Source organism: Artibeus jamaicensis, unplaced genomic scaffold (genome assembly GCF_021234435.1).
Source record: "Artibeus jamaicensis isolate MK-2021 breed Jamaican fruit bat unplaced genomic scaffold, CSHL_Jam_final contig_233, whole genome shotgun sequence".
Classification (NCBI taxonomy): domain Eukaryota; kingdom Metazoa; phylum Chordata; class Mammalia; order Chiroptera; family Phyllostomidae; genus Artibeus; species Artibeus jamaicensis.
Window position 1 is genome coordinate 50,355,381 of NW_026521486.1, and position 27,162 is coordinate 50,382,542.

Below are 27,162 nucleotides of genomic sequence, written 5' to 3' on the forward strand. Positions count from 1 at the left end.
CCAAGCCTGGGAGATGTAGCAGTTCAGCCTAATATGTAGGAATAAACACAGGGAGGCTGGCAAAATTAGGAGACAAAGAAATATAGCCCAAATGAAAAAAAAGAACAAAACTCCAAAGAAAGAACTAAACAAAATGTAGACAAGCAATTTACTGGATTCAGAATTCAAAACACTGGTAATAAGGATGCTCAATGAACTTAGTGAGAACCTCAGTGGCTTAAAGAAGATCCAGTCAGAAATGGAGGATACACTAAATGAAATAAAGAACAATTTACAGGGAATCAACAGTAGAGTGGATGAAGCTGAGAATCAAATCAGCGATTTGGAACAAGAGGAAGCAAAAAATAACCGATCAGAACAGTAAGAAGAAAAAAGAATCTCCCCCCCCCAAAAAAAAGAGAATAATGCAAGGAGCCTCTGGAACAAAACTTCAGGTGTACCAACATTTGTCTTATGTGTTTGCTGGAAGGAGAAGAGAGAGAATGAGAAATTTGAAACCTATTTGGAAAAATAATGACAGAAAACTTTCCTAACTTGGTAAAGGAATAGACATACAAGAGCAGGAAGCTCAAGAGTCCCCCAAAAATAGACCCAAAAAGGCCCACATCAAGACATATCATAATTAAAATGCCAAAGGTTAAAGACAAAAAGAGACTCTTAAAAGCAGCAAAAGACAAGCAGTTAGTTACCTATAAGGGAGTTCCCATAAGACTGTCAGCTGATTTCTCAAAAGAAACTTTGCAAGCAAGAAGGTGCTGGCAAGATGTTTTCAATGTGATGAAAAGCGAGGACCTACAACCTAGATTACTCTATCCAGCAAAGCTACCATTTAGGATCAAAGAACAGATAACGTGCTTCTCAGACAAGAAAAAACTAAAGGAGTTCATCACCACCAAGCCAGTATTATATGAAATGTTAAAGAGTCTTCTTTAAGAAGATCAAAAACATGATCAATAAAATGGCAATAAATACATATCTATTAACAATTGAATCTAAAACAAAATAAATGAACAAGTAGAAGAGAAACAGAATCATAGATACAGAGAACATTTTGATGGTTGCCAGATGGGAGGGGGATGGGTGAAAAATGTGATGGGATTAAAAAGTACAAATTGGTAGTTACAGAATAGCCAAGGGGGTATAAAGTAAAGCATAGGGGACAGAGTAACCAAAGAACATATATGCATGACCCATGGACATGGACAACGGGGCGGGGATTATCTGAGGGAGTTTGGGGAGACTGTAGAGGGGGTCAAAGGGGAAAAAATTGGAACAACTGTAATAGCCTGAACAATAAAATATAATTTTTTAAGAAGGTCAGGGCTCTGTTCAACATGGTATAGTTGTTTTGACAGTACAGATCATTTATTTCTGAACAGCTTTTTAGTCTGATGTAGAATCTGTTAAATTCAGGATTATGTTTTCCTTTATTAAAACAGAATATTGGGAAGGACTTCTTTTTTGGTTGCCTGCTATACTGTCTGTGTAGATAGGTACTTGGAAGTGAATGCCAAATATCTTTTGATCAGTGAGCAGCTGGCTGTTACTGTCATCCCTACTGTAGCTATTCTTCAGATCAGCTACATTTATGTTATTACTGGGTAGAAGACTACTTCTCTGTATATTCACATTCAAATCAATAGGCAGAAAGGTTTTGCCCCTGGTAAACTGTACCAGAATTAAGCATTTATAATTTAATAATTAAGAATTTATAGTTAAGCAGGAAAGAGCTAGCAGCTATTATAACTGGCCAGTTGCCTGGTTCTGAAGAAGTACATAGATCTAGGAGCATAAGGTCACACACACACACACACACACACACACACACACACACGTTCTGTCTGGAAAAGTCCAGCCATTGTTAATATAACAAGAATGGTTTGTGTGACATCGATGTAGCCTGGCAGCCAAGGAGAGTAGACTAGAATATACATATGTGAACAATGACGACTTCACTGTACTAGTCACTGGGGGCGGTAGTTGTCACTGAATGAGCATGTGTATGGTGTGGCCGTCACACTCAAAATGACTGAGCAAGTAGGGCAAAAATCTGCATCAAATTTAGTGTTAAGCTTGAACATTCCTCCATGGAAACCATTGGGATGATTCGGAAGGCTTTCAGGGAAGATGCAATGAGTACAGCACAAGTAAAGGTGTGGCACAAACACTTCAGAGGTGGTCGAGAATCTGTGGAAAGTGGTCCACATTCTGGAAGGATTGCAAGAAGCAGAACACCTGAGATTGTTGATTGTGTACGGGCTGCAGTCAATGAAGATCAGTGAATGACAGTGTGAGAACTAGAAACTGATCGGTATACTCCAAAAACTACTGTGTCTGAGAATTTGATGCAGGATCTTGGCACACAACATGTCAAAACTCATTCTGTGATTTCTGCTACCAGAGCAGAAGGGACATACATCACGCTGCAGTTGCTAATGACTTGATTCAAACCACTACCAACGAACCAGATTTCCTCAAGAAGGTCATAATCGAAGATGAATTGTGGGTCTGCAGCTATGATCCAGAAATGAAGGCCCAGTCGTCCCCATGGAAGTAGCCTGGTTCTCCACACCCGAAGAAGGCATGGCCAAGTTGCAGCAAGATCAAGACCATGCTAATTAACTGTGTTTTTGATTGGAAAGGTGTTGTCCATCATGAATATGTCTCTCTGGGCCAAACAATAAGGAGTACTACCTCAATGTTCTTTGTCTGTTGAGAGATGCAATATGATGAAAATGTCCTCAGCCAGGGGCAACTGGTGATTGGCAGCTTCACATTGCAACAATGTGTCACGTCTCATGCGGAGATTTTTTTTTCCAGCTCATCTTAAGACACTTTTATTAGTAGAATCAGGTCTTGAGTTCTACAGTGACTCTGAGTCATCCTTTGTGAGGAAATGCCACAGTCTCCATCACAGCCGTGGGGCTGTGCAGACCCCACAGGGTGCAGCACCGGCTTGGCCACAACCGTCACAGGTCACCTGTGCCCTCCCCAGAGAGAATGTGCCCCAGGCCTGTCTGGCTGTGTCGCACAACCAGGCAGCCCTTGGCCGAGGCAGGACATGCCTGTTCCTGCCATGTGCCTGCGAGGAAACCTTTGGACTTCCTCTCCCAGGAGCTGGAGCCCTGGTGTCCGTGAGGCCCAGGGACGTTCTTATCACACAAGGGCAAGAAGGAATGTTGGATTTTCTAAAGCGCTCTGATTGGTCTCAGCACACACACAACACTGACCACAGACATGGCACAGGAGGGTGCCGGCAGTGTCATGGTGGGGGGTACTCTGCTCCTCGCTTTTTTCATGCAGAAATTCTTGGTTAAACATCAAATCACCCAGGTGACTCAGTTCCCCTATAGCCCAAATTCGATGCCCTGCAACTTCTGGCTTTTCCCAAAACTAAAGTCACCTTAGAAAGGGAACAGATTTCAGACCATCAGTGAGATTCGAGAAAATATGACAGGGCAGCTGATGGTGATTCCAAGAAAGGCTTTTGTGGAGTGTTTTGAACAGTGGAAGAGAAAGCTGGGGGAACTGAGTGAGGTCCCAAGTTGCCTATTTTGAAGGAGTCTGAGGTGTCATTGTCCTGTGTACAATGTTTCTTATATCTTGTGTCTTCTTTTTTTTTTAATATATTTTATTGATTGAGCCATTACAGTTGTCCTATTTCCCCCCTTCATTCCCCTCCACCCTGCCTGCACACCCCTCCCCCACCATTCCCCCCCTTTAGTTTATGTCCACGTGTCTCAAGTTCTTTATTTTTTAAATATATTTTATTAATTATGCTATTACAGTTGTTCTATTCCCCCCTTCATTCCCCTCCACCCTAACCCCCGTCCCCACCATTACCCCCCCTTTAGTTTATGACCATGTGTCTCAAGTTCTTTAGATTCTATATTTCCCATACTATTCTTGCCCTCCCCCTATCTATTTTCTACCTACCGTCTATGCTACTTATTTTCTGTACCTTCTCTCCCCTTCTCCTCCTCCCACTCCCCTGTTGCTAACCCTCCATGAGATCTTCATTTCTATGTTTCCACTCCTGATCTAGCTGTCCTCTTAGTTTGCTTTTGTTTTAGGTGTGGTTGTTAATAACTGAGTTTGCTATCCTTTCACTGTTCATATTTTTTATCTTCTTTTTCTTAGATAAGTCCCTTTAACATTTCATATAATAAGGGCTTGATCATGAGGAACTCCTTGAATTTGATCTTATCTGAGAAGCACTTTATCTGTCCTTCCATTCTAAATGAAAGTTTTGCTGGATAGAGCAATCTTGGTTGTAGGTCTTTGGATTTCATGACTTGGAATACCTCTTTCCAGCCCCTTCTTGCCTGTAAGGTCTCTTTTGAGAAATCTGCTGACAGTCTGATGGGGACTCCTTTGTAGGTGACTTATCTCTTGCTGCTTCTAGGATTCTCTCCTTCATTTTAATCTTGGCTAATGTAATTATGATGTGCCTTGGTGTGTTTCTTCTTGGGTCCACCTTCTTTGGGACTCTCTGAGCTTTCTGGATTTCCTGGAAGTCTATTTCCTTTGCCAGATTGGGGAAATTCTCCTTTATTATTTGTTGAAATAAGTTTTCCACTGGTGGCTGTTCCTTTCCCCCTTCTGGTACCCCTATAATTCGGATGTTGGAGAGTTTAAAGATGTCCTGGAGGTTCCTAAGCCTCTCCTCATTTTTTCGAATTCTTGTTTCATATTTTCCTGTTTGGCCATTTTTTTCTTCCTTCTGGTTCACTCCATTGATTTGAGTCCCAGTTTCCTTTTCATCACTCTTGGTTTCCTGTGCAATTCCCTTCATTTCAATTAGTTTAGCCTTCAAATGTTCCTCTAATTTGTGACTAAAATCCACCAGTTCTGTGAGCATCCTGATCACCAGTGTTTTGAACTGTGCATCTGAAAATTTTGCTATTTGTTCATCACTTAGAGTTATGGGCTCTGGGGCTTTGAGATCTTTTTGAGGCATTTTTGGTCTGTTCGCGCCTGTTAAGTATGAGGAGCGGAGCCTTAAGTGTTCACCAGGGCAGGGCTGCCCAGGTTGCTGGATTGTGAGGCAGTATGTGGGGGCGGGGTCAGAGTGGGAAATGGCAGCCCCTTCTGCTGTTTCCTGCTGCTGGGTGAGGAGCAGAGCCTGAGGTGTTCACCAGGGCAGGGCCGCTCAGGTCGCTGGGTTGTGATGCTGTATGTGTGGGCAAGGTCAGAGCGGGGAAATGGCGGCGCCCTCTGCTGCCTCTCCCCGCTTGGGCCTGCTTGGTCTGTCTCACTGCCCACTCCCCCGCTGGTTTATCTGTGCACGAATGCGTGACCACAGTCAATAGTCAACCTGCTGCCCTGTGCCCTCTCTGGTGTGCTGGTCTCTCACTGGGGTGCTCACTGGGTCCACCCTTTGCAACCCCACGCCTGGGATTTGTGCACCTGAGTCTATCTGACCGAGTTTTTCTGTGCAACTCGGCTCCACCAGCTGCTGGCTTCGCCCCTCTTACTGGTCAGGCTGAAGAATTTGTCATTATCAGACTTCTGAAAAGTTCAATTTTCTGTGTTCTGGCTATGTTTTCTGTTGCTAATATTTAGTTGTCTCTAAACTTGGTTGTGTGAGAAAGCACGGCATCTCCACCTATGCCTCCATCTTGGCCAGAAGACCTGTCTTGTGTCTTCTTCAATAAATGTCTATTTTTCATATTATGTGGCTGGATACTCTTTGGATAGACAAGATATAGATAGATATAGATATAGATATAGACATAGATAGATAGGTAGATATAGATAGATAGATATCAGGTTTAGGCAGGCACGAATTTAAGGCTAGAGGAGTCAGTTAAAAATCTGAGGGTTAGGCAGTTCTTGAGGTCAAACATTTAATTTAAAATCTAGGTTCCAAACTCTGGGAGACAGTTATAAGTCAGTGTCAATAACATTTATAGCCAGATAAACTCAGATGATATTAGTTCCCAGCTGCCTGTGAGATTATTATCAAAATCTCTGAGCCCCTAGGTCTTCATTATAGCCAGAACAGCATTAAATACCTGCAAGTAACTTTGCCCTGATTGAAATGATGACCTCTCAGGAGAGGGCGAACTTGTTTCTGTGGAGAGCCACTCTCCTGGACCCTGTATCTTACAGCAAACCAGGGACTGGAGAACAAACATTTCTCTAAGAAGCTTTCTGCTCTGTGATACATTCCATTCCTGCACTGAATACTCTTCTTTATAATATCTTTTCATATTTATGTACCCTTTATTATTTTAATTGATGCTTTCGTGTGGTTTTTAAAAATTAACCCAATCCTGGGGTAAGTGTGAGAGATGCTAATAATCTGGCTGTGCTGCAGTACTGCGGTAGCTGCATTTGTTCATTGTATTGCATTTGCAGTAAGCTGGGATTTGTCTGGTGTGTATGTGAATGTGCTTGTAACTTTTATGATGCCCCTCCCCTTCTGTGGACCCTGAAGAGAAGGTGTCTGAGCCTGAGTCAGTAATGGCACTGCTCCTCCATTGTGTGGTCCAAGGCGCACACTGCTAATTAGAAATGAAAAGCCTGTGCTCTCCAGAAGGTTCACTTTATGCAAGCATGACACATTTATTGATATTCCATGCTGTAACTCATTAAGAGCTGCTACATTGCTCTTAATGGGCTCTGTGCTCGAACATATTCAGTGGCTGTTGTCATAAACTGATATTTCCCCTTGGGCAGTAAACCACAATCCAATTTCAGTTTCCCTTTTAACTTATTTACTTCACAAAGATATAATTTAAGACAGATTAGGTAAAATAGTATTGGACTTTATGGGTACCAAGTGATTATTGCTTAAGAAGCATTCTGTAAGCATCCAAAGCTTGCTGTCCTTCCTTGCTCCTGGGCTTGAAGGGATCTGGAGTGGTAGCACAGTGTTGAAAGGGATGAATCTCCTTTTCTGGATTCTCACCAGCAGTTTAATGATTATCGAGATTAATCAGCTATGTGCGTGGCTTAAGAATTCTTGCATGTATTATTTTTAAAAGTCATCCCATCACCAATCATCCCTATTCATTCCCTCTCCCATATTCACTGTTCTGCTGAGATAAAAATAGGGGAAGTAGGGCGGGAAGAAGCAGCCTGTGGTGCAGTTCTGCCATGGGACTGCTCTGTGCCCCCCCCCCCCCGCCCACATAAGTACAGTTGTCATGATTGTATCAAGTACTGTTGACCCTGGAATTGACAGAGACTCACCTGAAGAAGCAGAATAACCAGTTCGGGAGAGTTCTACCAAGATGTAACATGAAAAAATAAATAACAATAGGGCTTTTCCTTGGAAGTATGGTTTACTGCTTTGTTGCACTTAATCTTGAATGCTTCTGTGTATTTTCTGAATCGTAGAACCATAGATGTCAGAGCTGGAAAGGACCTAGGCACACCCATCAGGCAGCCCTCTGTCTCATTTTATCAATGAGGAAAATGAGATCCAGAGAGATGCTGGGGCTCACCCAGACCACACAGTTAGGTGGAACAGGTGAAGGAGAGCCCAAGAATTTAGGTCAAGGTGACAGGAGAGTTGAGCTGGTGGTTCCTAAATCCTAGTGAGCAGATTCCTCTGGACCTTATTTAATCAGAATCTCTGGGGTGGGACTTGTGAATCTGCATTTTTTAAAAAGCTACTCAGATCATTCTTAATGAATACCGTTAGTGTGACATAGGTCAGGAACTGACATTAGTGTAAACCAGGGGCCCGCCAACGCTGACCCATGGGCCAGATCAGCTTTGCCATTTGTTTTGTGTGGCCCATGAGCTAAGAAGGTTTTTGCATTTTTAAGTGTTTGGGGAAAAATCAAAAGTATATTTTCTGCTATGTGAAGGGTATATGAAATTTAAATTTTCTTGTCCATAAAAACATTTTATTGGGACACAGCCACTCTTATTTGTTTACATGTCTGTGGTTACCTTTGCACTACAGTAGCAAGGTTGAGTTGTTGCAGTGAAAACTTGAGTATGTGGCCTACAGGGCCTTATAAGCACAGTTTTTGTCCTAGTTTCCCTAAAAGTCATTTTTTTTTTCTTACCAACTCATCACTGTACTAATCAGGATCCTTGGTATCTCCTAGTTTTTTTTCTTTAGGCAAGGTCCAACAATTTTAATTTCTTAATGTCTTCCCTTCCTTTTTCTTCTCCTTTTTCTTCACCTTAGACATACAAGCATTTATTTGTTCATTAACCAGTCAGCACTTACTGAGCACCTGCTCTATGCCAGCACTGATTCTGTGATAGGAAATACCCTCATTTGTACTTCTAGACCTATCTTTCTGTCATGAACAAACTAAAAAAGAAGAGAAGTAAAAGGTGCAGAGTAGATTACTTTTTAAAACCTTGTTGCCTGTTTTCTTTTAAGGTAGGTTGATGATTTTGCAAAGGTTTGGTGGTTCTTAGGTCCTGGGACATAGGCCAGTGCTTCTTTCATTGTTGGGTTTTCTACAGTGGACCCCTGGGGCTCAAATTTCTCTTTCACCAGAGAATTTATCCTCCACACCAGTTTTATTCCCTACCATATTGCCACTAAATAGCCTCTCAATATGGCCCAGTAGAAGCTGTCAGGAGGCTCTAAAATTGGTATAATATACTGCTCTTTGTGGCATGACCTCTGATAGGTGGTGTCCCTCTCCTGAGCTTTTGTAAAATGCATAGAGGATAATAATCCCTCCTTCGCCCATACTTCACAAGAATGAGGTTGAATGAGGAGGCTATTTAAAAGGCTTGGCATTTTCATAGAAGGAGTTGCTATAGAAACACACAGGAGTACAAGTACTTCAGAGAGAGAGAGAGTTTCCGGAGAGTCCTGAGTTCCATGTTTCTTTGGGAAGCCAGAATATGGAAGAGTCATAGCTTGACCCTTGACCTGTTGAACCTGACCCCAGGTCTACTCTTTCCTTTTGCTTTTAGAATTAGGCTTTCCCAGCAGCAGACCCCACCAGAGCCAGTAAACTGGGGTTTGGTGCATTGAGTGTTTCCAGAACATGTATGGCTGAATACCAGCACTGCTTTTCTGTTAGGGAGAGAACAGCATGACTGCCAGATTAAGAAAGGAGAGAATGGAAGATGAGAGGAAAGGAATTTTTAAAAAATCTGCCAGCAACTATTTATTAGAAACTCATGGGTTGGGTGTTGTGTTGGGACTGTGGGATGAAATGTGGGATAGGCTTCTGCCCTGTGAGAAGTTAACATGTAGTTTCAGGGGCAGAGGGAAGGTGAAAAAATAAATAAAAGCTGGAAGAGTGATGAAAGACACAAACTCTATATATAATGAGTTCAGAAAAGGGAGAGCTCAGAATACTTGAAAATATATCATTTGAAAAGTGGGACCTCAGGAGGTTATAAGGGTAATGAAAATAATACATTCCACAGCCAGTGTGGCTCAGTGGGTTGAGTGCTGGCCTGAAAACTGAAGGGTTGACAGTTCAATTCCATATGCCTGGGTTGCTGGCTGGGTCCCCAGTAGGGGGTCCAAGAAAGGCAACTGACCAGTTTTCTCTCCCTCTCATTCTTCCTCCCTTCCCCTCTCTAAATAATAAATAAAATATTTATAATTAATTAATTTAAATTTAAAATAAAAAATAAAAAAACAAATTTTAAGTGGTATACCTCAGTCCAAGGTCAAAATAATGCTTTCCTCTGTGGGGAAGAGGGGGAGTACTGGAGAGTAGAACTGCCGAGAGCACAGTCGGTAAGGCATTATTTCTTAGGCCAACTAATGGACAAGTACACATAACATAAAATTTACCATTGTAACTGTTGTAAGTGCACAACGCACTGGTATTAAATATATTCACCATGTTGAACAATTATCACTACTATTCATTTCCAAAACTTTTTCATTATCCCAAACAGAAACTCTATACCTTTAAACAGTAACTCCATTCCCCCTGCCTGTAGCCCCTGGAAAACTGTATTTTACTTTGTTTCTATGAATTTTCGTATTCTACATACCTCATGTAAATGGAATCACAAAATATATGTCCTTTGGTGTCTGGCTTATTTCATTTAGCATATATTGTAGCGTACCTCAGAATTTCATCCCTTTTTAAGACTGAATGATATTCCATTATATGGATATACTACATTTGGTTTATCCACTTGTCAGTTGGTAGACACTTGAGTTATTTTCATTTTGGGGGTATTCTGAATAATGCTTTTATGAATATTTATGTATAAGTTTTGGTATGAAAACCTGTTTTCAATTCTCCTGAGTATATAGCTAGGAGTAGAGTAGAACTGCTGAGTTATATGTAACTCCATGTTTAACTTTAAAAATAATTGATTTATTTGTTTGTTTGTTTTTAGAGAGGGGAAAGGAAGGAAGAGAGGGACAGAAACATCAATATGTGGTTGCCTCTCACATGCCACCTACCAGGGACTGGGCCCACAACCCGGGCATGTGCCCTGACTGGGAATCCAACCTGTGACCCTTTGGTTTGCAAGCTGGCACTCAATCCACTGAGCCACACCAGCCAGGGTCTATGTTTAACTTTTGAGGAACTGCCAAACTATTTTTCCAAAGTGGTTGCACCAGTTCACTTTCCTATCAGTACTGTGTAAGGGTTGTAAGTGCTTCATATCCTTGACATTACTTGTTATTGTCCACTTTTTGAAATATAATAACCATCCTAGTGGGTATGAAGTAGTATTTCATTGTGATTTTATTTGCATTTCCCAAATGACTGACGATGTTGAACATCTTCTCATATTTTATTTACTTTTTGTATTATCTGTTTTGTAGAAATGTCTATTCAAATCCTTTGCCCATTTTTAGATTGGATTATTTCTTTTTTTCCCTAAATTTTTTATTACAAATAAAAATCATACATGAAAGTTACTCAAACGATAGTATAATAAACATTAGTATACTTAGAAGCTCAGCAACAAATGTTTACAGTTGTTAATATTTAGCCATATTTGCTTTACCTGTATCTATAAAGATTTGTGGATTCTTTCAAATAGTCATCATATTTAATAAAAAGACATTATAAAGAAAATATCTCAAGCAAAATAATTAAAAAGTCATTCAGTTGCCCATGGAATGAAGAGCAGATCACTGAGAGAGGTGATCTAGGCCTTCTGTCATCTGGTTCTTACCAACTTTTTTAGATTATCTGTTTCTGCTCACTCCATATTCTTCTATAGCCAAGCTGAACTGCTTTAAATTCTAGGACTAGCATCCAACTTTCTCTCTCTTTCCTCTGAGTCTTTGCACATACCTTTCCATTTGCTTGGTACATTTTACACAACGTACCTTCATCTGGCGAATACCTGTTTTGCTCCAAGTGGTGCTGACACACTCAGGCTGCTTAGGCATTTCCACCACGAGCTCCCCTTAGTACTCCTATTAGAACTCTTTAAACATGGCTGTGACATAATAAGTAATACGTATTTGGTCTCTGCCCCCCGTCACTCCCACCTTTTCCCCTTCTCACCACCACCCCACCCCCACTTTCTAGAAACAACTCCTAAAACTCTTGGAATCTCCAAACTGATAAGTACCTTTTTAAAATTATATATTTTATTAATTTTGCTATTACAGTTGTCCCATTTTGCCCCCTTTATTCCCCTCCGCCCTACACAACCCCTCCCACCCATATTCCCCCCCCCCTTTAGTTCATGTCCATGTGTATTACATGTAAGTTTTTTGGCTTCTCCATTTCCCTTACCATTCTTAACCTCCCCCTGTCAATTTTCTACTTACCATTTATGCTACTTATTCTTTGTACCTTTTCCTCCCTCCCCCACTGATAACCCTCCATGTGATCTCCATTTCCGTGACTCTGTGCCTGTTTTAGTGGTTCACTTCGTTTTTTGTTGTTTGTTTTTTTTAGGTTTGGTTGTTAATAGGTTTGAGTTTGTTGTCATTTTACTATTCATATTTTTTTATCTTCTTTTTCTTAGATAAGTTCCTTTAACATTTCATAGAATAAGGGCTGGGAATGGTGAACTTCTTTAACTTGACCTTATCTGGGAAGCACTTTATCTGCCCTTCCATTCTAAATGAAAGCTTTGCTGAATAGACCAATCTTGGATGTAGGTCCTTGCCTTTCGTGACTTTGAATACTTCTTTCCAGGCCCTTCTTGCCTGTAAGGTTTCTTGTAAGAAATCAGCTGGCTCCTTTTCTCTTGCTGCTTTTAAGATTCTCTCCTTATTTTTCATTTTGGCTAATGTAATTATGATATGCCTTGGTGTGTTCCTCCTTGGGTCCAACTTCTGGGACTCTCTGAGCTTCCTTGACTTCCTGGAAGTCTATTGCCTTTGCCAGATTGGGGAAATTCTCCTTCATTATTTTTTCTAAGTAAGTTTTCAATTTCTTTGTCATCTTCTTCTCCTTCTAGCGCCCCTATAATTTGGATGTTGGAACGTTTAAAGATGTCCTGGAGGTTCCTAAGCCTCTCCTCATTTTTTTGAATTCTTATTTCTTCATTCTGTTCTGATTGAATGTTTCTTTCTTCTGCTCCAAACTACTGAGCCCTGGTTTCTTTCCCGTCACTGTTGGTTCCTTGTAGATTTTTCTTTATTTCACATAATGCAACCTTCATTGCTGCCTGGGACTTTTTTATGCTGTTGAAGTACCCAATAAGTTCCTGGAGCGTTCTGATTACCAGTGTTTTGAACTGTGCATCTGATAGGTTGGCTATCTCTTCATTGCTTAGTTGTATTTTTCCTGGAGATTTGATCTGTTCTTTATTTGGGCCATTTTTTGTGTGTCTCAGTGCACCTGTTACTAGTAAGAGGTGCAGCCTTAGTTGTTCACCAGGGCGGGGCAACCCAGTCACTGGGTTGTGATGCTGTTTGTGGGGGCGGGGTCCAAGGGGGAACAGTGGCACTTGCTCCACTCTCTGCCGGATTTCAGTCACTTCCTTCACTACCCACAAGCAAATTGGGCCCTTCTACTGCTGATTCCCAGGTGGGTGGGTGGGTTTGTGTGCATTCTAGGACCCTGTGGGTCTCTCCAACGAACTCTCCTGTGAGGCTGGGAGTTTCTTCTGCTGCCACCTCAATCCCCACAGGAGCTTTCAGTCAGAGGCTTTGAGGTTTTATTTCCCCAGGGCTGGAACCCTGGGTTGCATGATCTGTCACGCTTCTCAGTTGTTTCCCCCAGTTTATCTGCTTCTGAATGTGGGATCGCCCAGTCAGCCAGCCACCACCTGGCTGCAAGTCCTCTTCTCCCCGCTGCCTGACTCCGCCCCTCCTACTGGTCTGGATGAATGTTTCTTCTTTAACTCCTTGGTTGTCGGACTTCCATACAGTTTGATTTTCTGTCAGTTCTGGTTGGTTTTTGTTTTTAAATTTGTTGTTGTTCTTCTTTTGGTTGTTCGAGGAGGCACAATGTGTCTTACTATGCCTCCATCTTGGCAGGAAGTCCTGGAGGTTCACTTTTTAATGTAACTTGTAGAATGATATTTATAGTACAATTCCATTTGAAAGAGAGGGGAAATCTCTTTAAAGCTGTATCTGTGTGTTTATATTTACAAAGAAAAGTTCTGAAAAGATAGACAAGTACTAAAGGTTATCTTTAGGTAATGAGATGGAACTTTTAGTTTTATGTTTCTTTTTAAAAATATGTTCATGTATGCTTTAAAATTTTTTAAAAACTAAAATGGCTAGCATTTGACCATTTGCTGTTTCACTCACATAGTGAGATAGATGCTAGAGCTATGTCCTGGCCTGTCTCCTTAGGAGCTCACAGTGCAGTAGGTTCCTGCATCTCTCTTCGGCTACACAGTCTGCTGCTCCCCTCCTCTATTTTGTCCTCCATCAACACGGGTTTACTTTTCAGTTCCCTGAAAACAACCCACAGTTGTATGCTGCTGTGCCTTTGTCCACTCTGCTGTCCCCTTTCCTTGCCATTCCTTCCCCCTTTATCTGACCAATTAATAGGTCTTCATCTCTACCTATCCTTTAAAACCCCTCCCAAATATTATCTGCCTTCCTTTGTGGACATCTTTCAGCCTAGTCTTCTCTCTTTTATTCCCCACCCAAGGTGGGAGGAATCTCTTCTGCTGCTTATCATACATTATGCATATTTTTGTTATTTACCCTGCGTCAAAACTACTAGTTTACACATACGTCTTTCCTAAAAATACAGTTTTGTTCAATTTTGTATCCCTGGAGCCTAGCACAATGCCTCACACAAAATCAATGCTGAAGAACACTTTAAACGAATTGAATTCATGAGACAAGAAAGGGTGTTCTGGGTAGGATGAGCATGTGTGCAAAGGCCAAAGTCATTAATTACTGAACATGAACCAGTTTGGCAGGACAGGAAGATTTGTACTGGGAAATATGGTTGAATGGTTTTGGCAAGGCCGACGATGGAGGCTGTTACAAAGCCAGGCGGAGCAGACTTGGGAGGTAATGTTGGTGGGATGTAGAACTCTTCTCACTTCCTTTAAGTCTTTGCTCCAGCCTCTCTTCTCAGTAAGCTTACCCTGACCACCTCCTTTAAACTGTCACTTCCCCACTCACCCACCTCCTTCTCCCGGCATTCTTGGTCTCCCTTCCTTGACCTTCCTCCTTTTTTCATTGAACATGTCACATTCGATGTCACTTACTCTTTTGTTATGTTTTTATTTATTGTCTGTCTTCCCCTTTGGAATAAAAGCTTCCCAACCAGGTTAGCCTTGTTCACTGATATTTCTCAAGCACCTAGGACATTGCCTGTCATGTAGTAGGCACTCAGTAAACATTTGTTGAGTAAAGGAATCCTAAATTAATGAACTTTAGTATCTTGTCCAGAGCTGGCATAGGTAGCTTAGGTAGAGTTTAACTGCTGTGAACTCTAGAGAACTAAGTTTATTCTGTAAAACTGCTAAAATAGTGCCATCAATTTGTAATGTAATTTTGGACAGGGCTTGGGATGGGTGGAGGTTAGGGAAAGAAAGGTATATTGCCCTAAGGTTTCTTGCCTTAGAAACCAAGTGGAAAGTAAAAACTTATAAGTACGTTTGAGTTACTTCTTTCTTAGAAAAATGTTGTTTTGTGTGATTAATGCCAGTGCTTTAATAATTTCTCTTTTTCTTTTTCCACAGACCTTTGTAGTATTAAACAGAGGGAAAACTCTCTTCAGATTTAGTGCCACGCCTGCCTTGTACATTTTAAGTCCTTTTAACCTGATAAGAAGAATTGCTATTAAAATTTTGATACATTCATATCCTTTTCTGCAAATGTGTAGCGAGTGTGGCAATTGCATGATCACTGATGTATATTTCTAAATTGTGACAAGTGAGTTGCATATTAAATATTTTACCAATAGCATAGTTGACTGTCCCACCGGTCAGAGGTTTAAGAGTGAACATCTACCAAATCCTGAGTTGTGGGCATCAGCAAATTCTTTTTTCTTAGGATGATATCATGGGGGTTTGGAATTTTGTTCGTATCATGTAGAGGGACAAATCAAGTAGTGACCTTTTACTAAAATCTTATTTTTAAAGTTCTCAGACTTTAGTAATTTCACTCTGAGGCAGATTATTCAGGTTTTTAATGTATTAAAGTCCAATATCAGAATATTTTGAAAGCTGCTTCTTCAATTACAAGCTGTTGAATGAATTAGAGACCTTCCTTGAATATTTTTGATTTCTCGAACAGTGAGCTTAGAATGTATCGGAGGTAGTTTCTCAGGGTAAATGGCCTCCCTGGTACAGAGGTTTAGATATAGACTGCATGATGGCTGTAAGTCTTTTCTGGTATTTTTACTCCCAGCAAATGCCCAATTCATTCATGTGGCCTGAGTTTCACATCTTATTAATATAGGAGAGCATATGACAGATGAAAAATTATATGATGGGTGTAGCAGCTTTGCATGGTGACCTTAACCTCTCATGGTTGGTGTTTAATTTGACAGTACTTAGTCCCATGCCTCGGTGTGTATTGTGCCCTCCAAGTGGGATAAGGAAATAAGCAATTGCAACTTGGTAAATTGGTTTGCCAAGCTTTCACCACATTCTATTAACGCTAAGAATTTAGCAACCAGTTCGTGAAATCTGTGGTTTATAAGCAGCATAGTTATGAAATCTGAAGGTTTACCAGGAAATAAATAATTCACATTGGATGTCTTCCCTTTTTATTGGATCAGGAGATTGCGTACTTTTTCTCTTCTAACCAGAACATGTTGTTATTCCCTGAGGAAAAATCCAGCTATATGAAGTACTTTTTCTTTTTAAAACTCCACTAGTAGAATGAAGATAGTGAATGCCATTAGCAAAAGAGAGTGAGTTAGCAATAAATGAGATATGGCTTCTGTGCTTGTGAAAGTGACCATTTGTGTTTGAGTAACTCATACTGACCTAAAGCAGTTTAATTTTTCTCAGAAGACAAGAGCAGAACAAGTCGAGAAAGGTCATAGATGAAACCGAAATGGCAACAAAGTGGTTTACTCTCCATAAACATTTCTAGGCATGTTCAGAATGATCAGGTGAATTTGCCCCATTACCTAACTCTCGGGAATGTGGTGGTGTGGACGTCTTTGAAAGCCTGACCCAACACGCCACAACAGGTTTTCCAAAGTGGGTAAATTCAGCACACATTGGCTACTTCCCTGCCCCCCAAGAGCAGCTCAGCACTTTGGAGGACTGGCAGGGGAGGGGTGAACCATTAATTACATGTAGATTTTCAAATAATTAGTTCTGTAAGATAATTAACTTAATAAATGAGCACTGAGTAATACAGATTAAATCTAACTTACTCAGGCGCGTATTCCATACTTTAGGTGAAAGTTGCAAGAGGGGCAAAGGTTTTATCTGGAAGGAGAGGAATAAGGACAGCCTTTCTGAAAGCGAGACTTTCTGCTGTCCTCGCCCACACCTCTCCATCAGGTGTGGATGTGCAGGGTGGAGTTCTGTGGCGACCAGTTTTCATCGTCGACCCATCTTTTCCTCCTCTTCTGTTCTTCGCCTCCTTCCAGTTGTTGAGTTATATCTCATGGTACCCAATGTGAAATGTTTGTTTTCTGAGGGAAAAAAGTAAGTTTGTGTATTCTCCCTTGACTCTTCTCTACAGTATTTAGCATGATCATCATGTGCACTATTTTGACCAACTGTGTATTCATGACTTTTAGTAACCCTCCTGAGTGGTCGAAGAATGTGGAGTAAGTAACTCGTATATTTGCCTGCTTGTTTGGTTCACTTTTAGCCACTGAATCTTGCTTTGTCACAGTTTATCCATCAAGGGAAAAGATCGGTTATGCCTACTCTTTATTTCACAGAGCAGGGCGGAGATGCATACATATGGGGTTTGGGGACTACCAGTAGCCAACTCTGAAGGGCGAGTAGGCTCTGGAAGTTCCTGCCCTCACCTCCATCTGTCCCTGTGCTAGCTGGTGCTTTTGACCTGTTGCCACATCACCACCTTCTGCCCTCAGTTCCCAACAGTACTGCCTTCTTCTCCATCTTACTTTTCCCCCCATTTTGACTTGTCTACAGTTAAAAATAACTCGGGGGCTGCCTCCCCCGGTTTGAAGTGATCACGTCCTAGAAGGCAGTGCAGAGGCACTTCTCTGTAACACCTGTCAGGACCCAACAGTATTCTAGAATCTCAGTCTGTGCCTTTCAGCAGCATCCCTTTCTCCTCCTTACTTCCACTTGCTGCATCGGCCGTGCCCTTTCCGTTTCCTTTCTGTTGGTGGAAGCCATACTTCAGGCTGTTTTATCTTAGAAGATTCACGTAAAGTTTCTGTCTGTTGGGAAATTACCTCAAGCTCTCCATTTCTTTCACAGGTACACGTTCACAGGGATTTATACGTTTGAATCACTAGTGAAAATCATTGCAAGAGGTTTCTGCATAGATGGCTTTACCTTTTTACGGGATCCGTGGAACTGGTTAGACTTCAGCGTCATCATGATGGCGTAAGTTCTCTGCTCACTTTTGTTGGTGTTCTGGATGCAGCGATGGGCGGTTGTACTCCTGGGTGTTAGTGTGACAGTGAAAGTGTGAGTGTAAGCACAGTTGCACGAGGGACTGGTGGGTAACCATGTAAGGCCGTATGGGTTTATGACTGATTCTTGCTTGTGAGAGCCTTTTGTTCAGGTGGTGATGGCGGGGTTCTGTGGGAGGAGGTAAGGAGAGGCCTTACAGCTGGGGAGGAAGTAGGAGGTGATTTCTCAATGACTCTCTCATATTTCCTGCCTCCTCATAGCATTGACCAAGGTTTGCACATTTATCACAAGGGGGCCTCAGTGAAGACTTGGAATTTCACAGGCGTATACCTTAAACTGAAAATCATTTTCTTGTAATTTTATGAGGCTGGCCAGCTGTTGCAGACTTCAGAGCACATTTTAGAATCAAAACATGAGTGAAGGTCTCCAAACTGATTACTTCTAAAGAATTACTGGCCAGTACTTCAAACTATTGCTAGAGAGCCGTGTAATTCCACATTGGTATACTAGTTGCTCTTGGTAATTTCTGTTGTTGTAACAGTGAAAGTGGATCTCTGGGAAACTAAACTAATGACAGACAAGTTGTAGCAGACTTTATTATGTTTATTTCCAGGCTGGGAGAGCACTCGGAGGTTCGGTAGGGGTAAGGGTGTTGTATAGACTGTATGTGGGTTTAGGTGTGTGCATGCAGGTGTGTAAGAGGTTGAGTGTGCGTATGGGTCTGAGCATCAGAGAGAATGATGTATTTGAACTACAAAATGTGAGTGAATGATGTGCATTGAATATTTGGAACTGGAACTTTGACTTTCTGTTATATTAAGGCAATTTCTAGCTTTCCAGCATTAAGAAAATGAACATATTGGTGTTCATTTGAAATTTAAGTGTCCTTGCTTGGCACAGAGCTGGTGATAAATGGGCATTTAGCGTCATATTTGCTCTGATGATTTGGATTTTCCTGAGCCCCACTTTTGTGTGTCACAGGCTAATGCTTCATCCGTAGGCGTGACTGCAAAGATACATATGCATACGGCTTTTGGCTAAGTCATGTGTACAGGCATTTAAACATTTTTGCCTTTGTCGCTGAGGAGTTATTTTAATGGATATTTGTTTTTATGGGGCTCCTGCTACAAAAACTTGTCTCCTTTTTCTAAGAAATTGTTCACAAAACTTGGGGACATAAGCCTCTGATACCTCCCAGCCTTCCTTTTTATTAAAAAAAGTGAACAGCCCGAGAGCGGTCGTTCTGATTCTGACCTGCACATCACAATGCTGATTGAGAGTAAGCCCCAGGAATCTCCTGGTTGTATCAGTTCTTTCAAATATGCTTTTAAATTCTTCTTGCCCAGGTTTTAACTGTGTGTTTCTTAAATGTTTATATTTTGAAACTTTTCTTTTTTCAAGGAAAAAATGAAATCATAGCTTGTGTATAAGACCCTTTCTTCCCCCCATTCTCAAACCCTCGCCCAACGGCACCATTACAAGTTAACTTTGGTTTGATTCTGCAGGTATATAACAGAGTTTGTAAACCTAGGCAATGTTTCAGCTCTGCGCACTTTCAGGGTACTGAGGGCTTTGAAAACTATTTCGGTAATCCCAGGTAAGATGGCCCGGGTTTGGTGTTAGGTGTTGGGTTAGGGCCTTGACGTGACGTATTGTACTTTTTGTTTTGTTGTGGTTTTGTTTTTTTCCTTTGGTGTTTGTGTTTGTGTTTGTGTCTGTGTTTGTCATTTGTGTCTGTGTGTGACCTCCCTTACTACAGATATGTGACAGAGTTTGTGGACCTGGGCAATGTCTCAGCGCTGAGAACATTCAGGGTTCTCCGAGCTTTGAAAACTATCTCTGTAATTCCAGGTGAGAAAATTTAAACATGACTGACTGCCTCATCTTCTCTCCCCTTCCTTTCATTTTGTCCACCACATCCTAAAGCCGTGTCAGCACAGATGATGTGGCCTTGCATTGCGCATGTTTTTACTGGGAGCCCTTCTCTGGGAGGGCCCTTTGGTCCTCAGGCACTTTCTCCGGCGGTGCTTGCCAGGCATGCAGCCCCCATTCCATCCATGCTTTTGAAAAAGCACGCGCTTAAGAATCACTTGGATCTTACAGTATCTGAAAAAGTTGTCACAGAGCTAAGCTGTGTGTCTCTGAATATAAGTCATTTGCTTTCTGGCCTCATGGAATTACAGTAATATTAACATTTGCCATCATTCCATTGCTTGTGATTTCTAGGCTTCCTATTGCATGGTTTACTGATGGAATGTTACTCGAAGAATTGTACTTTTATTGTTACTGTGTTAATGGAATTATTTAATCACATAAGAAACCTACCCGGTTAACTAGTCAGTATTACAGACAAGTTTAAGAGCTTTTGAGTTTGGTAACTGAACCTGAAAGTTACTGTTTATTGGTAATTATTCTATTGCTGTCTGTTTCACTAATAAGAACCAGTAGACATCTACTGTCTATATATTCAGAGACCATTCTCAAACATAACTCCCAATGAAAGCTTATGCAGGTGCTGTTTTAAAAAAAATCGAAGGTAAGATAAAATTCACCTGAAGGTATGGGCAAACAAAAAGCAGAGATTTGAGAAGGGGAAAGAAAGGAATCAGTGGGTGGTTGGAAGGTAGTTGATTGACAATCTCTTTAAAATGTTTTCCTTTTTCTTTTTTGGTCCTGGTTGACCTAGCCCAGGTAGTTCTTAACCTTTTGAAGGCTTTGGATCCTTTTGAGAATCGGATCAAAGTTTACAGACCCCCCTGAAGCCCACCTGTGGACCCCAGGTTAAGATCCCTTAATTTAGTTTAAATCCTTACTACCTAGTAATACTGAACTATATTTTTAAAGACCAGTTTGTTACCTGGTAATACTGAACTGTCTTTTTAAAGACCAGTCTTGATGTCTAGTAGGAAACATATTTTCATTAGTCTTGGCCCAGGACACACTGGCAGCAACATGGCAGAAGCCGAGACTGTGTCGTTGCTGATTGGACTTTGGTTGTGTTCGGAGGTTTTCACGGAACAGACCAGACTTCCCACTGCACGTTTTAAAAGCACGGACGTGAAGAACAGAGGCATCCTGTTCCTGGTAGCACATGGTTCTTCCGCCTGTGGCTGACTCAGAAGCATTTCTCTTTCCCCCTTTTTAACATTATCTAAATAGGAGGTATCAGAAGGAAACAGAAATGTTGACTGCTAGAGAGGACAGACTTAGAATATGGCTTAACAAGAACCCCAAGGAAGATAAACCCCAATTTCTCCATTTATAGATTTGGGCTTTGAATTTGTCTAGTAATGAGCCCTCCTAAAAATGAATTCCTTTATTTTAAGCAATGGCAGCTTGCTCTTTTTCAACCAGAGTTTGGGTATCAGTTAGAGTATGTCCTTCTTGGCAAAAAACTACAAGCCTGACTTATCAAAGTTTAGTTCCTAGTCACTTTAAGCCCATTGGACAGAAAGCCCAGCGCATGCTCCAGGCAGCCTCACACAGCTCACTCACTCCTTAGGCGGGGGCCTTGTCTTATTTTTTAAGCATCTGGAGCACCAAGTCTTTACTTTTATTTCTCCTTTGGTCCCTTTCCTCCTCTGGCCTCCTTTTAAATGTGATGCTGTGTTTTCTGCTCACTTCCCCCAGCGTACTCCCCATGGCATCTGTCTCTTTATGTTCTTGTGGTCTCAAAACTTCTCTTCTAGAGTTAAATTGGAAAGCTGTGTTCTGTTCACTAACTAGGGCAGCAGCTGCTATCTCTGGTCTAGCTTTTAGCTGCTGTCTCTGTGCTATATGGTTAACTTCTGACGACAGCATTCCTGCAAGATAGCTCTTGACTGATGTCACTTTGTTCATCCTTAATACTCCGGTGCTTGCCACACACAGGTCCTGGCCCATCGCGTACTCCACACGTGATTGTAGTCGTTGCAGTTATTATTATGAAGAAGAAGCCTAAACCCAAAGAAAGGGATTGTATCAAGATTTAGACATCAGCTGCACAGTTTGATATAGATTTTGGATTCCTATTTCTAGAAGCACCCCAGATGAGCTGGCTTTGGGGGGTTAACTGGGATGGAAAGTAACTTATAGGCGATAATAAAGCCAATACCAGTTCATTGTCAGTGAGCGGTATAAACAATATTTGAATTAAAGTATGACTTTTAATTCTGAATTCTTTTTGTCCCCCATTCTACTTAGAGTTAGTAAGAGAAATCAGAGTACTCCCTTGTTTGGTAAATGATGTCCCCCTCATGAGAGACTTCTGTCATCCCATATAAAAATCTGAACGTGCCAATTGTGCTTTCCCCACAGAGGGCGGTGGTCCTGTTCCTACCTGCCTGTTACCCAGGTCTCCGTCCAAGGCGGGAGCACCAGTGCATGAGTCAGCGGACCTGGCCCATCTCTTGATTGGAAATCTAAGCCATTTCAGCTCCACTGCTGCAGAGCTGAGATATAGTTCCTTCTTCGTAAAAACCATGGTTTTCCATACCAACTTTTGTCACGGATCACTTCAGTGAAATTGTTGCTCTCTTTACCGTCTCCTCTTCTCGGTTTGAATATGGGTTCTTGCCAAAGCTGCCACAAACAGAAGTGAGATCCACAATAGAACGGACATAGGGCCTGTAAGGTCTCACAAAGCTTTCCTGGGCCTCAGCTTCCTTTATGAGCATTTTCTCTTTCTTAGAAGCACTCACCCAGCTTACCAAGGCTGATGCTGTCCTCTCTCTTAGCATCTTTGGTAGATACTCTGAGTGTTTCAGGGCTGCTAGGACTCCCAGAGGAATGAAGAGTTCAGTGCATCAGTGAACTCCAGCCTTTTGTATTAGAGAAGCTGTAATTTAGAGCTGCCTTTTAGCTTAGAAAAGGTCAAATCCACCTTTCCACCCTTTTTATTTGCTAACTCAAGACCTAGGTATGTGTCACTCATGGTTTCCATTTGGCTTCAGAGGACTTGACTTGGAGAACAGTGCACATAAACTCTATGCTAAAACTTCAGAAGGAAGTTTAAATCCTTTTTAAATTTTCTTTAAAAATTTTTTTATTTATTCTTGGAGAGAGAAAGTGAGGGAGAGAAACATTGATATGCAGGAGATACATTGGTTGTCTCTTGTCTGCCCCCAACTGGGGACCTGGCCCGCAACCCAGGCATGTGCCCTGACTAGGAATTGAACCAGTGACCTTGTCGTTAGCAGGCTGGCACTCAGTCCACTGAGCCACACCAGGCAGTGCTAAATCAACACTTTGAACCAAAGAGCAGAGCATTTCTTACTAGAAATGTGCTTTGGCTCTGAGAGCCATGGATCTGTCGCATTCACCTTGTGTGGGGACCTTGTAGGAATAGCTTAGGAGTGAATTGGCTCTTGGTGCCTTCTAAATTTTCTTTGGTCTGTAATTTGCCAGATTCAACTTGACAGTGAAGTATTTTGTGTAGAAATTTGTATGTCTTAAAAGTTAGTTTTCACTTTGTATTTATCTAGAACCTGGCGACAAAAATGAACTTCCAAGTGACTTGGTTAGAAACTTCATCTTCTGCGTGCTTTGACTGCATGCCACCAGACTGCCAGGCCCAGCTGTAGGGTGGCGATCTGAAAGCAGGTGTCTCTGGCCTTTCTTAGGTAGTATCACCTAATGGTGTGAATAAAACCAGCCAGGAGGACTTTACTTACCAGTTCCTTCTCATTTCCATCATTTAAATGGTTCCCCCAAAGCATGGTCTTCTCTGTTTGTCAGCATCGATTTAATATCATTTTGTTCTCTTTAGAGTTGAGATTTCTTGATTATTTTTCCCTTGGGTTGTTTTATTTCTCTGCTTTCATTTCTGTTACTTCCTCTCTTTACCCCTGGGATCAGGTAGGAAGCAGGGAGAACGACAGGCCTTTTCCTTTTCACCTCAGTATTTGCACTTAAGAAAGCATTTTCTTTAAATGTATGCAGTGTGAATACAACAGTTTCTAGTGATGGGAGATAGTGTTTTAAGACTATATTCAGGTTCATTGTTTCTTTTAAAATATTCTACTTATTAATCTACTTGGTTTTGTATTTCTCCTTCGTCCACATTGCTTTCTCAGAAAAGACAACTAAAATTTAACCAAAGTTTAACATAGTGGTCCTAAGTGGAAAAACACAAGATTCACAGGATGCCACTTGACCTTTCTTTGAGGGCTGGTCCAGTTTTTGTCAGACTTTGTAACTTGAATCTAGTCTTGAGTAAAATAAATCTATGACCTCCAAGTCTCTCCCAAATTACTCTTGCTCTGATGAATCTTCAAGAACTATCCTGTGGCTCTGACTGATATGGCCCAGTGGGTTGGGCATTGTCCCGAAAACCAAAAGGTCACTGGTTCAATTCCTGGTCTGGGCATATACCTGGGTTGCAGGTCAGGTCCCCATTTAGAGGCATGGAGAGGCAACTGACTGATGTTTCTCTCCCTCTCTTTCTCCTTCTCTTCCCCTCTCTCTAAAAATAAATAAAGTCTTTAAAAAAAAAACAAAAACAGAACTGTCCTTGTGAGGATTTAATCTGCAGCGGGCATGGCTTTACTCCTAGCGTTTGTCTGGGAATTGGGGAACTTTTCTTACCTCTGGGGTGAGCATGGCTTGCCACCGCTCTTGCGGCCTCTTCCAGTGTTAATTTTGTGGGAGTTTTAGCTCATGTTCCTTCGGACCAGTTAGATTCCTCAGCCTGAGCCACATACTAGGAAATATAAATTTACTTATCTATAATCTGGCATCACCACCATGGTGGAAGATTTTGATCCCAGTGTGCGTGGCTGATTTCCCTGGATGTAGCACATAATCAGGCTTTATTCATTTGTTCAAGAGATTGTAGGCCTTTACCTGCTTCTCAAAATTCATTAAATATCTGACTTCTTCTCAGGTAGTTGACCCTTCTGTATACTGGGTCCAGCTGTCTTTCCTTAATCTATAGTAATTATATTCACTGCTCTGCTCAGACATCCCTGTGCTAGTTAATGTTAGCCTTTTTCAAGAGTTCTTGCTGTCCAATTTGCCCCCACGTGGCTTCTGTTGCACACTCTGTTGTGTAGGAGTCATTTGAAGGAGCATTCTGCTCTGTTTGGGATAATCCATTTTCAGTCTCTTGCTTGTTCTGTCTGGTATGTGATGTTATGAGCCAGTAGAAGAAGCAAGACAGCTGGTCTTCACCGACAGAGGAGTGCCATTCTCCGTTCCTGAACACTATCCTGTCAGGAATTCTACTGGCAGCTTCTCGCCCTCATTGACCGGCTGGTGTTGGTGGTAGCAGGGAGCACTTTCACTTGGTTGCATTTACTGGTGCGTGGCAGCGGCCGCTGACAAGACTTGAGTTTAAGAAATGCATTGATGGTGTTGACTCCATAAACTGGCATTGATGGCTGCACACATGGTTGTTTACAGCCATCAACCCCAATGGAAGGAAGACGTGTCTTGGCTGAGGGCTGTGTATAGTCCAGTGGCCATTTATATTTACTGTTGCTGGGTAATCAAGTGTTAGCCTGGACCTGCAAACATTAAGCCACATCACCTTTTTTCTTCCGGTACTTTCCTCTAATTTTCTCCTAACAATCTGGATGAGAATCTTGGAGAGTAAACTTGATAGATGGCCATAGTTAATGTTACTTAGTGCTTATTCATGATTAATTAAGATTTGTTACTCTGAGCTCCTCTGAAGTATAAGTAGCTGAGTATAATTTCCAGCCCTAAGTTTCAACTTTAAACTTCTTGAAAGCTGAATGATCTTTCTCCAAGGAGTTGAGCTAAGTCTTAGATCTCCAAATACACATTTTAATTATTTTTTAACCTTTCCGGACTCATGTTTACAGACTTCTTTAGCAGTGACGTCTGGTTTTCGAAGAAGAGCTATTAAGGCAGCAGACTGCAACTGTTCAGGTCCATGCCCAGGAAAGGAATAGTTCTGTGTATGATCGGTATGTTAGTTGAGCATCTCTGGTTGCAGGATACAGGAGAACTTCAAGAAATCTAATGGCTGCAATGTTTTGAGCTTTTGGAAGCCAGTGAAACCAGGATGTAGATCCAGAAAGCCCCAGATCCCAGGAAGTGCTCTGTCTTCCTCTCTCTTCTCTCCATGTGTCTATTTCCTTATTCCATCTCTTAGCATACTAACTGCCTTTACTTCTCAGATGTACCCTGCTATAATGACAGAATATGACTACCACTTAGCTCCCAGATTTATATATTACCATTCCTACCACATGAAAAGACTACTGGACTGTCTCTTGTCCTGGAGGAAAGGATCTGAATTTAAGTCAGACATCTGCTCTGTCATCTGTAAGCTAGTAAGAGAAGTTTACTTCCTACAACAAGGTTGCTGGGCGTCCACCCTTATGTAACAGGGGCTAGTTTGAGCCAGGAATTTCCTACTACATGGGCTGGGACGGAACTGTCCAGGGGGTGCTCCCGACCTGGGAAAAGCAAATTTGACTCAAGCTAAGAGTGTACATTTTTTCCAATTTACCTATTTATATGACAAAATCATTGGTTTGACTATTTTGCATTACTATACACTTGTTACCTCTATAATGGCAACTTACAACTTATTTCTCAATTTATTTAAAATAGAAAAAGAAAAGATCATCTGGTGTTCGGATGGGTGATTGTCTGAACTTTTCGGGAGAAACAGCTAGATAAACACCTCATAAAGAAGTCCAGGAAAAGAAACTTTACCACCACTCTTTACTGACCTATTTGGTTATTCTTTTTTTAAATCAGTCTTTGACTCTGGAAACCATATAATTTTAGGAGCCTAGAGTTGAATTATTGACTTGGTATAAACCTGCCCCAACCCAGCCAAATGTAATGAAGGACCTTTCTATTCCTCAGAAGCTTGTGGAAATAAGTTCCATAACACTGGAACGAGTTTTATTCCTTATGGCTGCCTTCTACTTTGTACCACCCAGACCTTCTAACTTAGTGCTGTTGTATGACACAGTTTCCCAGGGCCGTAGGAATAGAAGATTAATAGAAATTTTGACTACTTAATCTCAAACAATTATCTGTCCTATTTTAAAAGACTTCTAAAGAAGTTTCTTCAGAAAAGACTCTTCAGCTTCTCCTCCACTGCCCACTGCCATGTATCCCTGTGTTTAGCTGCACTCTGTGTATGAGAAAATGAGACTGAAAGGCTACTTTAAATTTCTTCTGAAACATGGTGGGTCACAAATGGTGGCTGAGCCAGGGCCCAAATTCCTGCTTTCTGGTCCCCTGTCCGCTGTTCTTTTTTGCACAGCCCTATGAGGAGAGAGGAATCTGGTTAGAAATACCCTGTACCCTGGAGCCCAGGCAAGC

The 27,162-nt window shown here is 41.5% G+C and overlaps 1 protein-coding gene across 8 annotated transcripts in view; it reads left to right on the forward strand.

Annotated features, from left to right (window-relative positions):
• Positions 1 to 27,162, forward strand: part of SCN8A (sodium voltage-gated channel alpha subunit 8) — a 201,257-nt gene that overhangs the window by 88,630 nt on the left and 85,465 nt on the right. For 5 of the 8 annotated variants that reach the window (XM_053661638.1, XM_053661633.1, XM_053661635.1 and 2 more), the window contains 4 exons: positions 15,034 to 15,151; positions 16,997 to 17,087; positions 17,716 to 17,844; positions 19,634 to 19,725. In XM_053661638.1, the coding sequence (XP_053517613.1) occupies positions 15,034 to 15,151; positions 16,997 to 17,087; positions 17,716 to 17,844; positions 19,634 to 19,725 (430 nt within the window). Of the gene's footprint in view, positions 1 to 15,033; positions 15,152 to 16,996; positions 17,088 to 17,715; positions 17,845 to 19,379; positions 19,472 to 19,633; positions 19,726 to 22,373; positions 26,154 to 27,162 lie in introns of those variants that run through there. The other 3 variants (XM_053661634.1, XM_037137231.2, XM_037137240.2) reach the window with 3 other exon arrangements.